This window comes from Hyperolius riggenbachi, chromosome 1, assembly GCF_040937935.1.
Source record: "Hyperolius riggenbachi isolate aHypRig1 chromosome 1, aHypRig1.pri, whole genome shotgun sequence".
Lineage (NCBI taxonomy): Eukaryota > Metazoa > Chordata > Amphibia > Anura > Hyperoliidae > Hyperolius > Hyperolius riggenbachi.
In genome coordinates, this window is record NC_090646.1 from 1,686,307 (window position 1) to 1,702,364 (window position 16,058).

Here is a 16,058-nt window from a genome sequence, read left to right on the forward strand (position 1 = left end):
TCAGAGGGTAATGCCTGTGGTCAGAGGGTAATGCTTGTGGTCAGAGGGTGTCGCTTGTGGTCAGAGGGCATCACCTGTGGTCAGAGGGCATCACCTGTGGTCAGAGGGTATCGCCTGAGGTCAGAGGGTATCCCCTGTGGTCAGATGGTAATGCTTGTGGTCAGAGGGTAATGCTTGTGGTCAGAGGGTAATGCCTGTGGTCAGAGGGTAATGCCTGTGGTCAGAGGGTAATGCCTGTGGTCAGAGGGTAATGCTTGTGGTGAGATGGTAATGCCTGTGGTCAGAGGGTAATGCTTGTGGTCAGAGGGTAATGCTTGTGGTGAGATGGTAATTCTTGTGGTCAGATGGTAATGCCTGTGGTCAGAGGGTAATGCCTGTGGTCAGAGGATATCACCTGTGGTTAGAGGGTAATGCCTGTGGTCAGAGGGTATCGCCTGTGGTCAGAGGGTATCGCCTGTGGTCAGAGGGTATCGCTTGTGGTCAGAGGGTGTCGCTTGTGGTCAGAGGGTATCCCCTGTGGTCAGAGGGTAATGCCTGTGGTCAGAGGGTAATGCTTGTGGTCAGAGGGTAATGCTTGTGGTCAGAGGGTAATGCTTGTGGTCAGAGGGTATCGCCTGTGGTCAGAGGGTATCGCCTGTGGTCAGAGGGTGTCGCTTGTGTTTAGAGGGTGTCGCTTGTGGTCAGAGGGTATCCCCTGTGGTCAGAGGGTAATGCCTGTGGTCAGAGGGTAATGCTTGTGGTCAGAGGGTAATGCCTGTGGTCAGAGGGTAATGCCTGTGGTCAGAGGGTAATGCTTGCGGTCAGAGGGTAATGCCTGTGGTCAGATGGTAATGCATGTGGTCAGAGGGTATCACCTGTGGTCAGAGGGTAATGCCTGTGGTCAGAGGGTATCGCCTGTGGTCAGAGGGTAATGCCTGTGGTCAGAGGGTAATGCCTGTGGTCGCCTGTGGTCAGAGGGTATCGCCTGTGGTCAGATGGTAATGCCTGTGGTCAGAGGGTATTGCCTGTGGTCAGAGGGTGTCGCTTGTGGTCAGAGGGTATCGCCTGTGGTCAGAGGGTAATGCCTGTGGTCAGAGGGTAATGCTTGTGGTCAGATGGTAATGCTTGTGGTCAGAGGGTAATGCTTGTGGTCAGAGGGTATCGCCTGTGGTCGCCTGTGGTCAGAGGGTATCGCCTGTGGTCAGATGGTAATGCCTGTGGTCAGAGGGTGTCGCTTGTGGTCAGAGGGTGTCGCTTGTGGTCAGAGGGTATCGCCTGTGGTCAGAGGGTAATGCCTGTGGTCAGAGGGTAATGCCTGTGGTCAGAGGGTAATGCCTGTGGTCAGAGGGTAATGCTTGTGGTCAGATGGTAATGCTTGTGGTCAGATGGTAATGCTTGTGGTCAGAGGGTAACGCTTGTGGTCAGATGGTAATGCTTGTGGTCAGAGGGTATCGCCTGTGGTCAGAGGGTAATGCTTGTGGTCAGATGGTAATGCTTGTGGTCAGAGGGTAATGTCTGTGGTCAGAGGGTAATGCCTGTGGTCGCCTGTGGTCAGAGGGTATCGCCTGTGGTCAGAGGGTAATGCTTGTGGTCAGAAGGTAATGCTTGTGGTCAGAGGGTAATGCCTGTGGTCAGATGGTATCGCCTGTGGTCAGAGGCTATCGCCTGTGGTGAGATGGTAATGCTTGTGGTCAGAGGGTAATGCTTGTGGTCAGAGGGTGACGCTTGTGGTCAGATGGTAATGCTTGTGGTCAGAGGGTATCGCCTGTGGTCAGAGGGTAATGCTTGTGGTCAGATGGTAATGCTTGTGGTCAGAGGGTAATGTTTGTGGTCAGAGGGTAATGCCTGTGGTCGCCTGTGGTCAGAGGGTATCGCCTGTGGTCAGAGGGTAATGCTTGTGGTCAGAAGGTAATGCTTGTGGTCAGAGGGTAATGCCTGTGGTCAGATGGTATCGCCTGTGGTCAGAGGGTATCGCCTGTGGTCAGATGGTAATGCCTGTGGTCAGAGGGTATCGCCTGTGGTCAGAGGGTATTGCCTGTGGTCAGAGGGTATTGCCTGTGGTCAGAGGGTATCGCCTGTGGTCAGATGGTAATGCCTGTGGTCAGAGGGTAATGCTTGTGGTGAGATGGTAATGCTTGTGGTCAGAGGGTAATGCTTGTGGTCAGATGGTAATGCCTGTGGTCAGAGGGTAATGCTTGTGGTCAGAGGGTAATGCCTGTGGTCAGAGGGTATCGCCTGTGGTCAGAGGGTAATGCTTGTGGTCAGAGGGTAATGCTTGTGGTCGCCTGTGGTCAGAGGGTATCGCCTGTGGTCAGATGGTATCGCCTGTGGTCAGAGGGTATCGCCTGTGGTCAGATGGTATCGCCTGTGGTCAGAGGATATTGCCTGTGGTCAGAGGGTATCGCCTGTGGTCAGAGGGTATTGCCTGTGGTCAGAGGGTATTGCCTGTGGTCAGAGGGTATTGCCTGTGGTCAGAGGGTATCGCCTGTGGTCAGATGGTAATGCCTGTGGTCAGAGGGTAATGCTTGTGGTGAGATGGTAATGCTTGTGGTCAGAGGGTATCGCCTGTGGTCAGAGGGTATCGCCTGTGGTCAGAGGGTATCGCCTGTGGTCAGAGGGTATCGCCTGTGGTCAGATGGTATCGCCTGTGGTCAGAGGGTATCGCCTGTGGTCAGAGGGTATCGCCTGTGGTCAGAGGGTATCGCCTGTGGTCAGAGGGTATCGCCTGTGGTCAGAGGGTAATGCTTGTGGTCAGATGGTATCGCCTGTGGTCAGAGGATATTGCCTGTGGTCAGAGGGTATCGCCTGTGGTCAGAGGGTATTGCCTGTGGTCAGAGGGTATTGCCTGTGGTCAGAGGGTATCGCCTGTGGTCAGATGGTAATGCCTGTGGTCAGAGGGTAATGCTTGTGGTGAGATGGTATCGCCTGTGGTCAGAGGGTATCGCCTGTGGTCAGAGGGTATCGCCTGTGGTCAGAGGGTATCGCCTGTGGTCAGATGGTATCGCCTGTGGTCAGAGGGTATCGCCTGTGGTCAGAGGGTATCGCCTGTGGTCAGAGGGTATCGCCTGTGGTCAGAGGGTATCGCCTGTGGTCAGAGGGTAATGCTTGTGGTCAGATGGTAATGCTTGTGGTCAGAGGATATCGCCTGTGGTCAGAGGGTAATGCCTGTGGTCAGAGGGTAATGCCTGTGGTCAGAGGGTATCGCCTGTGGTCAGAGGGTAATGCTTGTGGTCAGAAGGTAATGCTTGTGGTCAGAGGGTAATGCCTGTGGTCAGAGGGTATCGCCTGTGGTCAGAGGGTATCGCCTGTGGTCAGAGGGTAATGCTTGTAGTCAGAGGGTAATGCCTGTGGTCAGAGGGTATCGCCTGTGGTCAGAGGGTATCTCCTGTGGTCAGAGGGTAATGCTTGTGGTCAGAGGGTAATGCCTGTGGTCAGAGGGTAATGCCTGTGGTCAGAGGGTATCGCCTGTGGTCAGAGGGTGTCGCTTGTGTTTAGAGGGTGTCGCTTGTGGTCAGAGGGTGTCGCTTGTGGTCAGAGGGTAATGCTTGTGGTCAGATGGTAATGCTTGTGGTCAGAGGGTATCGCCTGTGGTCAGAGGGTATCGCCCGTGGTCAGAGGGTAATGCTTGTGGTCAGAAGGTAATGCTTGTGGTCAGAGGGTAATGCCTGTGGTCAGAGGGTATCGCCTGTGGTCAGAGAGTATCGCCTGTGGTCAGAGGGTATCGCCTGTGGTCAGAGGGTAATGCTTGTGGTCAGAGGGTAATGCTTGTGGTCAGAGGGTAATGCCTGTGGTCAGAGGGTATCGCCTGTGGTCAGAGGGTATCGCCTGTGGTCAGAGGGTATCGCCTGTGGTCAGAGGGTAATGCTTGTGGTCAGATGGTAATGCTTGTGGTCAGAGGGTATCGCCTGTGGTCAGAGGGTAATGCCTGTGGTCAGAGGGTAATGCCTGTGGTCAGAGGGTATCGCCTGTGGTCAGAGGGTAATGCTTGTGGTCAGAAGGTAATGCTTGTGGTCAGAGGGTAATGCCTGTGGTCAGAGGGTATCGCCTGTGGTCAGAGGGTATCGCCTGTGGTCTGAGGGTAATGCTTGTGGTCAGAGGGTAATGCTTGTGGTCAGAGGGTAATGCTTGTGGTCAGATGGTAATGCTTGTGGTCAGAGGGTAATGCTTGTGGTCAGAGGGTAATGCTTGTGGTCAGAGGGTAATGCCTGTGGTCAGATGGTAATGCTTTTGGTCAGAGGGTATTGCTTGTGGTCAGAGGGTAATGCCTGTGGTCAGATGGTATCGCCTGTGGTCAGAGGGTAATGCTTGTGGTCAGAGGGTAATGCTTGTGGTCAGAGGGTAATGCCTGTGGTCAGATGGTAATGCTTGTGGTCAGAGGGTATCACCTGTGGTCAGAGGGTAATGCCTGTGGTCAGAGGGTATTGCCTGTGGTCAGAGGGTAATGCCTGTGGTCGCCTGTGGTCAGAGGGTATCGCCTGTGGTCAGAGGGTATTGCCTGTGGTCAGAGGGTATTGCCTGTGGTCAGAGGGTAATGCCTGTGGTCGCCTGTGGTCAGAGGGTATCGCCTGTGGTCAGAGGGTATCGCCTGTGGTCAGAGGGTATCGCCTGTGGTCAGAGGGTAATGCTTGTGGTCAGATGGTAATGCTTGTGGTCAGAGGGTATCGCCTGTGGTCAGAGGGTAATGCCTGTGGTCAGAGGGTAATGCCTGTGGTCAGAGGGTATCGCCTGTGGTCAGAGGGTAATGCTTGTGGTCAGAAGGTAATGCTTGTGGTCAGAGGGTAATGCCTGTGGTCAGAGGGTATCGCCTGTGGTCAGAGGGTATCGCCTGTGGTCTGAGGGTAATGCTTGTAGTCAGAGGGTAATGCCTGTGGTCAGAGGGTATCGCCTGTGGTCAGAGGGTATCTCCTGTGGTCAGAGGGTAATGCTTGTGGTCAGAGGGTAATGCCTGTGGTCAGAGGGTAATGCCTGTGGTCAGAGGGTATCGCCTGTGGTCAGAGGGTGTCGCTTGTGTTTAGAGGGTGTCGCTTGTGGTCAGAGGGTGTCGCTTGTGGTCAGAGGGTAATGCTTGTGGTCAGATGGTAATGCTTGTGGTCAGAGGGTATCGCCTGTGGTCAGAGGGTAATGCCTGTGGTCAGAGGGTAATGCCTGTGGTCAGAGGGTATCGCCCGTGGTCAGATGGTATCGCCTGTGGTCAGATGGTAATGCCTGTGGTCAGAGGGTATCGCCTGTGGTCAGATGGTAATACCTGTGGTCAGAGGGTATCGCTTGTGGTCAGATGGTAATGCCTGTGGTCAGAGGGTATCGCCTGTGGTCAGATGGTAATGCCTGTGGTCAGAGGGTATCGCCTGTGGTCAGATGGTAATGCCTGTGGTCAGAGGGTATCGCCTGTGGTCAGATGGTAATGCCTGTGGTCAGAGGGTATCGCTTGTGGTCAGAGGGTAATGCCTGTGGTCAGAGGGTAATGCCTGTGGTCAGAGGGTATCGCCTGTGGTCAGAGGGTATCGCCTGTGGTCAGAGGGTATCGCCTGTGGTCAGATGGTAATGCCTGTGGTCAGAGGGTAATGCTTGTGGTCAGAGGGTAATGCTTGTGGTCAGAGGGTAATGCTTGTGGTCAGATGGTAATGCTTGTGGTCAGAGGGTATCGCCTGTGGTCAGAGGGTAATGCCTGTGGTCAGAGGGTAATGCTTGTGGTCAGAGGGTAATGCTTGTGGTCAGAGGATATCGCCTGTGGTCAGAGGATATCGCCTGTGGTCAGAGGGTATCGCCTGTGGTCAGAGGGTAATGCCTGTGGTCAGAGGGTAATGCCTGTGGTCAGAGGGTAATGCCTGTGGTCAGAGGGTGTCGCCTGTGGTCAGAGGGTATCTCCTGTGGTCAGAGGGTAATGCTTGTGGTCAGAGGGTAATACTTGTGGTCAGAGGGTAATGCCTGTGGTCAGATGGTAATGCTTTTGGTCAGAGGGTAATGCTTGTGGTCAGAGGGTAATGCCTGTGGTCAGATGGTATCGCCTGTGGTCAGATGGTATCGCCTGTGGTCAGAGGGTAATGCTTGTGGTCAGAGGGTAATGCTTGTGGTCAGAGGGTAATGCCTGTGGTCAGATGGTAATGCTTGTGGTCAGAAGGTATCACCTGTGGTCAGAGGGTAATGCCTGTGGTCAGAGGGTAATGCCTGAGGTCAGAGGGTAATGCCTGTGGTCGCCTGTGGTCAGAGGGTATCGCCTGTGGTCAGAGGGTATTGCCTGTGGTCAGAGGGTATTGCCTGTGGTCAGAGGGTAATGCCTGTGGTCAGAGGGTAATGCCTGTGGTCGCCTGTGGTCAGATGGTATCGCCTGTGGTCAGAGGGTATCGCCTGTGGTCAGAGGGTATCGCCTGTGGTCAGAGGGTATCGCCTGTGGTCAAAGGGTATCGCCTGTGGTCAAAGGGTATCGCCTGTGGTCAGAGGGTAATGCTTGTGGTCAGAGGGTAATGCTTGTGGTCAGATGGTAATGCCTGTGGTCAGAGGGAAATTCCTGTGGTCGCCTGAGGTCAGAGGGTATCGCCTGTGGTCAGAGGGTATCGCCTGTGGTCAGAGGGTGTCGCTTGTGGTCAGAGGGTGTCGCTTGTGGTCAGAGGGTATCGCCTGTGGTCAGATGGTAATGCCTGTGGTCAGAGGGTAATGCCTGTGGCCAGAGGGTAATGCTTGTGGTCAGAGGGTAATGCTTGTGGTCAGAGGGCAATGCCTGTGGTCAGATGGTAATGCTTGTGGTCAGAGGGTGTCACCTGTGGTCAGAGGGTAATGCCTGTGGTCAGAGGGTAATGCCTGTGGTCAGAGGGTAATGCCTGTGGTCAGATGGTAATGCTTGTGGTCAGAGGGTAATGTCTGTGGTCAGAGGGTAATGCCTGTGGTCAGAGGGTAATGCTTGTGGTCAGAAGGTAATGCCTGTGGTCAGAGGGTAATGCCTGTGGTCAGATGGTATCGCCTGTGGTCAGAGGGTATCGCCTGTGGTCAGATGGTAATGCCTGTGGTCAGAGGGTATCGCCTGTGGTCAGATGGTAATGCCTGTGGTCAGAGGGTATCGCTTGTGGTCAGATGGTAATGCCTGTGGTCAGAGGGTATCGCCTGTGGTCAGATGGTAATGCCTGTGGTCAGAGGGTATCGCCTGTGGTCAGATGGTAATGCCTGTGGTCAGAGGGTATCGCCTGTGGTCAGATGGTAATGCCTGTGGTCAGAGGGTATCGCTTGTGGTCAGAGGGTAATGCCTGTGGTCAGAGGGTATCGCCTGTGGTCAGAGGGTATTGCCTGTGGTCAGAGGGTATCGCCTGTGGTCAGATGGTAATGCCTGTGGTCAGAGGGTAATGCTTGTGGTCAGAGGGTAATGCTTGTGGTCAGAGGGTAATGCTTGTGGTCAGATGGTAATGCTTGTGGTCAGAGGGTATCGCCTGTGGTCAGAGGGTAATGCCTGTGGTCAGAGGGTAATGCTTGTGGTCAGAGGGTAATGCTTGTGGTCAGAGGGTAATGCTTGTGGTCAGAGGATATCGCCTGTGGTCAGAGGATATCGCCTGTGGTCAGAGGGCATCGCCTGTGGTCAGAGGGTAATGCCTGTGGTCAGAGGGTAATGCCTGTGGTCAGAGGGTGTCGCCTGTGGTCAGAGGCTATCTCCTGTGGTCAGAGGGTAATGCTTGTGGTCAGAGGGTAATGCTTGTGGTCAGAGGGTAATGCCTGTGGTCAGAGGGTATCACCTGTGGTCAGAGGGTAATGCCTGTGGTCAAAGGGTAATGCTTGTGGTCAGAGGGTATCGCCTGTGGTCAGAGGCTATCGCCTGTGGTCACAGGGTAATGCTTGTGGTCACAGGGTAATGCCTGTGGTCAGAGGGTAATGCTTGTGGTCAGAGGGTATTGCCAGTGGTCAGAGGGTATTGCCTGTGGTCAGAGGGTATTGCCTGTGGTCAGAGGGTATCGCCTGTGGTCAGAGGGTAATGCCTGTGGTCAGAGGGTATCGCTTGTGGTCAGAATCTGGAATATCATTGTGTTCCTGCAGGTCAATGGAAGCAATGCTGTGATGACCTCATGAAAATAGAGACTCCGCCTCCCAAGAGGACCACTGCCCCCGTGGCCAAGCAGGGGTCGCTGTACCATGAGATGGGTGAGTAGGAAAGCCTCTTAGGTAATATTATCTGGCAGAGGGGTAATGGCTGGATGTAGGGCTCCTAACCTCCCGATCTCTGTCAGATATGATAGGTCCGTCTGTGAGAAGATCTCCGCCATTTATAGGACTGGTGACAGGTCCCAACTCAGTGTGACAATTACTCTTATATTATTACTCTTGTGTGACACCAGGGGGCGCACTGAGAAAGCCAGCATTACTTGCTGGTCACTTAGTAATGGGAAGTCTGCACAATCCAGTTAGAAAAGTTCAAAATGTTTTATTTAAGTAATCAGGTGAAGCATAAAATTGCTAACATGTTTCAGACCTGCGTCCTTAATCGCAGCCCAACCCTGTAGGTTGTCATAGCGTGTCCACGAGAGAGATGTCACCGGAAGGTTTTCACATTTATCAAGCTATGATGAGCTGTGGAACCTTTCTCTGTTTCTTATAGCTGTCTGTTTTTATAGCGGACAGTTCTCCACGGGGTCCATCTGTGTCAAGCTGCGACACCTATACCTAAGCAGGCATGATGGAGGCCCTGGCACCACTTATCATCCATGTACAATGATGTTTAGTGTTAGAGTTGTGAGGTCAGGTCACACTGCCAGCCATGTAGCCGGGACAATGAAGATCTTCAGAGTCTCTCAGCACTGGTGGTGTTCTATGACAAAGGTTTCAGCCCTGGTATCTTATGACAAAGGCCCTAACCCTGGTATCTTATGGGGAAGGTCCAAGCCCTGGCATCTTATGGGGAAGGTCCAAACCCTGGCTTCTTATGGGGAAGGTCCAAACCCTGGCTTCTTATGGGGAAGGTTCAAGCCCTGGCTTCTTATGGGGAAGGTCCAAGCCCTGGCATCTTATGGGGAAGGTCCAAGCCCTGGCATCTTATGGGGAAGGTCCAAGCCCTGGCATCTTATGGGGATGGTCCCCGCCCTGGCATCTTATGGGGATGGTCCCCGCCCTGGTATCTTATGGGGAAGGTCCCAGCTCTGGCATCTTATGGGGAAGGTCCCAGCTCTGGCATCTTATGGGGAAGGTCCCAGCTCTGGCATCTTATGGGGAAGGTCCCAGCTCTGGCATCTTATGGCAAAGGTCCCCGCCCTGGTATCTTATGGGGAAGGTCCCAGCTCTGGCATCTTATGGGGAAGGTCCCAGCTCTGGCATCTTATGATGAAGGTCCCAGCTCTGGCATCTTATGGGGAAGGTCCCAGGTATCTCTGTGGAGATTTATTGGCTGCTTCTGTTTAGGCCAAGGGTGTGATACTCAGTACTCAGACACAAAGAGGGCCGAAATTGAACTCTGGCACCAAGTCATGGACCAACCTCAATGTCTAGTGGCCAATGCGGGCTAGGGTTTGACATGTATGGTTTAGACATTACGGAGCCTGGAGGAGCTGGTGGAGGAAGCCACTTGGTTAGTGGTGAAAGGTAATGATAACAGAATAGCTATATCTTCCTGTGGCATGATCAGGGGTTCAGTATGCAATCTGACCAGAGTTCCATGCCAGTCACACTAACCCTCAGCTGTCTCTTCCATGCCATCTAACAGTCTCTCTCTTCTCTCTCCTGCCTCTGCCTGCATGGCTCTGCCCTCCATGTCTGTCTCTCTTCTGTCCCATCCCCCGCTCAGCTCTGACCCCTTCCCCCACAGCCAGTGCTGAGGGTCTTCTGCTGCAGGACAATGCAGTGTCAGCGGAGATCCGGTCACTGCTCTGCACCTATTACAGCGACAGGTGTGTAACCTCTGTGTGTGCTGTCCATGGGGGAGGGAGATTGCTTGTACTGAGGGCAGGCAGACTGCAGAGACCTGGGGGAACACTGGGCGTGGCCAGACACTGCATGGGGGAGGGGATTGCTTGTACTGAGGGCAGGCAGACTGCAGAGGCCTGGGGAAGCACTGGGCATGGCCAGACACTGCATGGGGGAGGGGATTGCTTGTACTGAAGGCAGGCAGACTGCAGAGACCTGGGGGGAGCACTGGGCGTGGCCAGACTCTGGATGGGGGAGGGGAGGGGGATTGCTTGTACTGAGGGCAGGCAGACTGCAGAGACCTGGGGGAGCACTGGGCGTGGCCAGACACTGGATGGGGAGGGGGATTGCTTGTACTGAGGGCAGGCAGACTGCAGAGACCTGGGGGAACACTGGGCGTGGCCAGACTCTGGATGGGGGAGGGGAGGGGGTTTGCTTGTACTGAGAGCAGGCAGACTGCAGAGACCTGGGGGGAGCACTGGGCGTGGCCAGACACTGGATGGGGGAGGGGAGGGGGTTTGCTTGTACTGAGGGCAGGCAGACTGCAGAGATCTGGGGGAGCACTGGGCGTGGCCAGACACTGGATTCTGAGTTTGAGGGAACATCTCAGGGTCACCACCTGCTCTGCTGGGAGTTTTCCAGGACCTCACCAGGGTCATTTCCATGGTCTTCTCTTCAGGAACGTCCTCCTGCAGTGTCTGTGCTCTGATTGGTGGATGGGTTGCGGGGGGAAGGGGTCTGCAGTACAGAGAGGCCTATGCACCAATCCGGTATAAAGTAGCTTGACCCTGATCCTAGTACTAATTATAATTCAGACCAGGACCTGGAGACTAATCTTTACCTCAACTTGGACCCTCACGCCTGGGGCCCACTTGTAAGAGTGATTTCCAGAGTGATTACAGTGTTGGCAAATCACAGTCACTCCTGGGGGGGTCATTTACTTTCTGCAGCGATGGTCTTATGAAATCGCCAGCGATTCCTAGAGAGCATAAATGGCTGCTGAAAGCTCTGTAGTGCCTCCCAGGACTCCCAGCCTCTCACCTTGCACTAACGCACCGTGACTGCAGCCCAGATGGTGACCCTGACACTAACCTGAATCCTAACACCGACCCTAAATATAACCCTAACCTGAATCCTAACACCGACCCTAAATATAACCCTAACCTGAATCCTAACACCGACCCTAACTACAACCCTAACCTGAACTTTAACTCCGACCTTAACTATAACCCTAACCTGAACCATAACAGTGACCCTAACTACAGCTCTAACCTGAATCCTATCACCGACCATAACTATAACCCTAACCTGAATCCTAACACCGACCATAACTATAACCCTAACCTGAACCCTAACACTGACCCTAACTACAACCCTAACCTGAACTTTAACACCGACCCTAACTATAACCCTAACTATTACCATAACCTGAACCCTAACTCTGACTACAGCCTTAACCTGAACCATAACACTGACCCTGACTATAATCATGACACCACCCCTTCACCAGCATCATCAGGCCCGGAGGAGGAGCATCAAGCTCTTGTCCTCCTCACTCATGTTTCTCATACAGGTTATCTCCTTCCCTTCTACAGCTATACTAACTAACTAACTTATATGGCTAACCCTTCCTGACACCTATGGGTCACTGCCCCTACCCGTCTTCTGCCTGAGTTGTCCTGGACTCTTGTCTTCCTCACCCATGCTTTTAATACAGGTTATCTTCCCTCTCTTCTACAGCTATACTGATTATCATAAAGGCCTTACCCTTAATGACACCTGTGGGTCACTGCCCCTCCTCACTCATAATTCTCACACATGCTCCTCCTCCTCTCCAGCAATACTCACTATATTTTGTCTAACTCCTCCTCCTAACTTCTCCTAAGGTGTCCTCCTCACTTCTCACAAATGCTGTTTAATTCCTTTTCTCAAACGTTTGTCTTTCTCATCCCGTTTAACCTCATGAAGGTCAGCCAGTGGACATCTGGGTAGGAGATAAGAGCAGGAGGTGTGATCAGGACTAGCGAGGAGAAGCCGTGATCTCAGTATGTCTGAAGAGGTGTGACTGTGACCATTGATAACACAAAAACAATATCATGTGGAGAAATATAACTGGGGAAGGAGAGTGGCTCCAGTGGTGGAGGACAGGTGAAGAGTGAATGGAGAGAAAAATGGAGAGAAAAAATATGACTGTCATTTCAGTTAATTCGGCAAGATGGCAGAACCAACAACATTTAGAAGGATAATTAACTGGATTAATCCTGTTGTGTTCAAGGATGTTGGATAATATAACTGAAAGTGGGAAAGTTCTGGTGGAGGAATGAGGAAGTTGACGAGAATGATGTGGCTGAGGAGTGATGGAAGAAAAAAGACATAGGAAAAACCAGAAGCACCAATGCATTGTAGTAGTCAGAACACCGGGGCTAGAGAGGGCTACTTACAAAGGCCAGATGCTAGATGGCAACCCCCATATGGAGCATGTGGAGGATTCTGTCTTCATGTGGAATCCATCAGAATTCTTCTTCTGGAGAGTCACTGACAACAATATGAAGTAAAGATATAAACACCGGGTGGGGGTCCTAGATCTTGGGGAAGGCTGAGGTGGGTGGGAGGAGGTGCTCCAGGGATGGATATTAATTGGGAACTGTTTAATAATATTACCTCAGAATGAAGAATAAGGGATTTAAATGATTAAACACAAAGATGACGCGTTTCGTGGATCCTCCCGGCTTCCTCAGGTGAGTATTATTGTGTATGTGCAGATGATTTCTTTCGAGCGCCTGTTTAAGGCAGCCTAGCCTCTCTATTCTTGAAAGATTAGTCTTGAAATAGTATATGTAAGTATAGTTGTGATGTCTATCCCTTATTACTCGTACTGAGGTGAGATTTTTTTATTTTCTGAGGAGGAAGGATGAGGTGGAACTGATTTATGAAGGAGGACTGAGGTGAATATGGGATTAGTTTACTAGGGGAGTGACTGATGTTTGGACGATGACTGCAGAAGATGGTTGATAATTAAAGTTTAGAGGATCCATAAACCAGCATATAAGAGGCTGATTGAGAAATGACCGAGGTTTGGAGGAGGGTGGAGGACATAGATGGGGAAGACGACTGACGAGTGGCTATGATTTGGTTCTCACACTTTCCTCTTTGTCTCTTGTAGCTATTGAGGGTATGGGCCCCATTCCTGACCTCCTCTCCCAGCGGATGAAGGAGTTTGAACTGCAGAGGGGTCTGGATCCACCGCCCTGGACCTCTTTCTTCAACAGTCCCAATCCCGGACCGCCTTCCTGTTCATCGTCCTCTGATTGTGACAGTCCTCCAGCCCAGACCCCCAGAGTTCGCCCACGAACTCTCTCCCTGGATGCTAGACTGACGTCCCTAAAGAATCGGGGTCTGAGGATAGCCGAGCAGCAGTCCTATGGTCAGGAGTCCTCTGGCCGAAAGGACAATTCTCAGCCAGAGGGACGGAACTCCAGCAGCAGCGGCCGCAGCACACCGGACTTGGAGAGAAGTCATAACCGCAAAAACATGAAGAGCCTGAAGACCAAACTGGACCCGCGCAACTGGCTGCAGAGTCAGGTGTGACCCCTCGCCTCATAAGACTGCCGAGAAGGACTGTCCATCACTCTTCATGGCATCCGGGGGGCTTCCATGACGGTATGCGTCAGTCATGTGCCGGGGTCACCCCAATCCCAACCATGGAGTCACCCCCTAAATATTCTCATATTACATTGATCTGTAGTATTGAGACCCCCGGTGCTCTCCTCCCACCTCAGGGTGACCTGCAAGTGTTACAGAGACTCCTCTGAACTACAAAACATGCTGACAAGGCTTTGCTTGGCTAGAAGACAGGAACAGGAAATATATATCATCTACTGAGCCCTGGCCAATGGGATAGCTTCCGTCCCTCCCACTGCGGGGTGACATTAGGAGGAGCTTCCGTCCCTCCCACTGCGGGGTGACATTAGGAGGAGCTTCTGGCCCTCCCACTGTGGGGTGACATGAGGAGGAGCTTCTGTCCCTCCCACTGCAGGGTGACATGAGGAGGAGCTTCTGTCCCTCCCTCTGAAGGGTGTCATGGTTCCACCTATAGAGTTTACATCCATGTATAGCACCTCCTACTGCAGGGCGATACAGGCAGGAGAGGAATGCCAGACAAATAGCTCCTCCCAACAAGGCGCTATAGAAAGGAATTATAACATTTTCTCCTCCTACTGAAGGGTGACACACTTTGCTCCTCCCACCGCTGGGTGGCATAAATAGGATTGAGCTATGGATTGCAGCTTAGCACAGACGGAGGAGGGATTTACATGGAACGACAATGGAGTAGAGTTGTGTGATGAGACTGAATCCCCTCCCCCCATACTTTCCCATCTCTATCTGTTCTGCATCATGTCACCCCGTCAGCACTCCTGGGGGGGGGGGGGGAGGGAGGGGGTACAGATCCTGGCTGCAGGGCCTGTCTCCATGCACACCTGATGCATTGCTACGGAAGAGAGTCAATGCCATGGTATTGGCCCAGCCTACTGTAGGGCGGCTCAAGGAAATGCTGCCCGGGGCACTGGATCCATCCACTGCAGAGAGACACAGAGGGATGGATGCTGTTGTAGAGACTCCTCCCCCTGCAGGGTGACACAGAGGGATGGATGCTGTTGTAGAGACTCCTCCCCCTGCAGGGTGACACAGAGGGATGGATGCTGTTGTAGAGACTCCTCCCCCTGCAGGGTGACACAGAGGGATGGATGCTGTTGTAGACTCCTCCCCCTGCAGGAATACACAATGGGAAGGAAGATGAGTTGGCTCCTCCCTCTGCAGGGAGACACAGTGGGAAAGAAGATATTGTAGAGACTCCACCCCCCGCAGAATGACAGTGGAAAGGAAGTTGTAGTGGCTCCTCCCCCTGCAGGGTGACACAGAGGGATGGTTGCTGTTGTAGAGACTCCTCCCCCATTCAGGGTGACACAGTGGGAAGGAAGATGTGGTAGAGGCTCCTCCCCCAGCCGGGTGACACACAGGGATGGATGCTGTTGTAGAGACTCCTCCTCCTGCAGGGTGACACACAGGGATGGATGCTGTTGTAGAGACTCCTCCCCCTGCAGGGTGACAGAGGGAAGGAAGATGTGGTAGTGGCCCCTCCCCCTGCAGGGTAACAGAGGGATAGATGCTGTTGTAGAGACTCCTCCCCCTGCAGGGTGACACAGACAGATGTATGCTGTTGGCTCCTCCCTCTGCAGGGTGACACAGTGGGATGGATGCTTTTGTAGTGGCTCCTCCCCTTACAGGGTGACACAGAGCTATTGACGCTGAGGTCATGGCTCCGCAGGGTAACCCAGAAGTGACTGCTATATATGACATATGCTATGATGTAACCATTTAACCCTTGCTGTGACTCCGTGTTCTTGCCTGTCATGTGACCTCTATAAAGCATTATGATAATAAGCTGCCTTACCAAATAATTACTAACAGAGTATTATTATAATAAATCTTTATTAGCAAGCTCCGCCTCCAGCGGTTTCCTCTGTCAGTGTGTGGATGAGTGGTTAGCATAGCGGATGCCTTTGCATGTTGGGTAATCGGGGACCCGACACCAGATGTTACACAGAGGTCCCAGAGATCTGATGTGGCAGGTCTTAAAGGGAACCTGAACCAAGTAAAAGGAATATAAACGCATGATGTACCTGCAATGAATATTACATACTTACCATCAGTTCCTCTCAGAAGCTCACCATTTTCTTCTTACAACAATTCCTTCCAGTTCTGACAAGAGTATGTCATTTGCTCTCAGTTATAACTGAAAGGACAACTGATGTGCAAGGTAATGTCCATGTTTTCCTGTGGCTCAAGTGGTCAATATTACAGTTTTCTGACCTGGAAGCTGTTACGGGATCATCACCATTTTTACAATAAAGGATGGAGAATTCCATCAATCACAATAGACAAACAGAACATGGGAGAGGAGAAAGAGATTGATGAGTAGACTATGTGGGAGGCAAGTATGACGTGTATACGTTTGTTTTGACTTTTCATTCTCAGTTCAGGCTTGCTTTAACCATTTCACATCCAGACCTCCTTTCCCCCTTATGGACCAGAGCAGTTTTGACGCTTTAGCTATGTCCCTATTTAAACAGCCATAACTTTATCCCTACTCACGACACCTAAATGATCTAGGTATCGTTTTTTTCAGGACATACTAGACTTTCATAGGG

At 52.3% G+C, this 16,058-nt stretch overlaps 1 protein-coding gene across 5 annotated transcripts in view; it reads left to right on the forward strand.

The window, feature by feature from the left end:
- The window catches only part of RTKN (rhotekin), a 197,450-nt gene extending 182,102 nt beyond the window's left edge, over nucleotides 1-15,348 (forward strand). For 3 of the 5 annotated variants that reach the window (XM_068273571.1, XM_068273568.1, XM_068273576.1), the window contains exons 11-12: nucleotides 7,993-8,097; nucleotides 13,013-15,348. In XM_068273571.1, coding sequence (XP_068129672.1) covers nucleotides 7,993-8,097; nucleotides 13,013-13,437 — 530 coding nt within the window. In that variant the 3' untranslated portion in view covers nucleotides 13,438-15,348. Of the gene's footprint in view, nucleotides 1-7,992; nucleotides 8,098-9,730; nucleotides 9,834-13,012 lie in introns of all 5 variants that reach the window. The other 2 variants (XM_068273587.1, XM_068273582.1) reach the window with 1 other exon arrangement.
- Nucleotides 15,349-16,058: the final 710 nt, after the last annotated feature.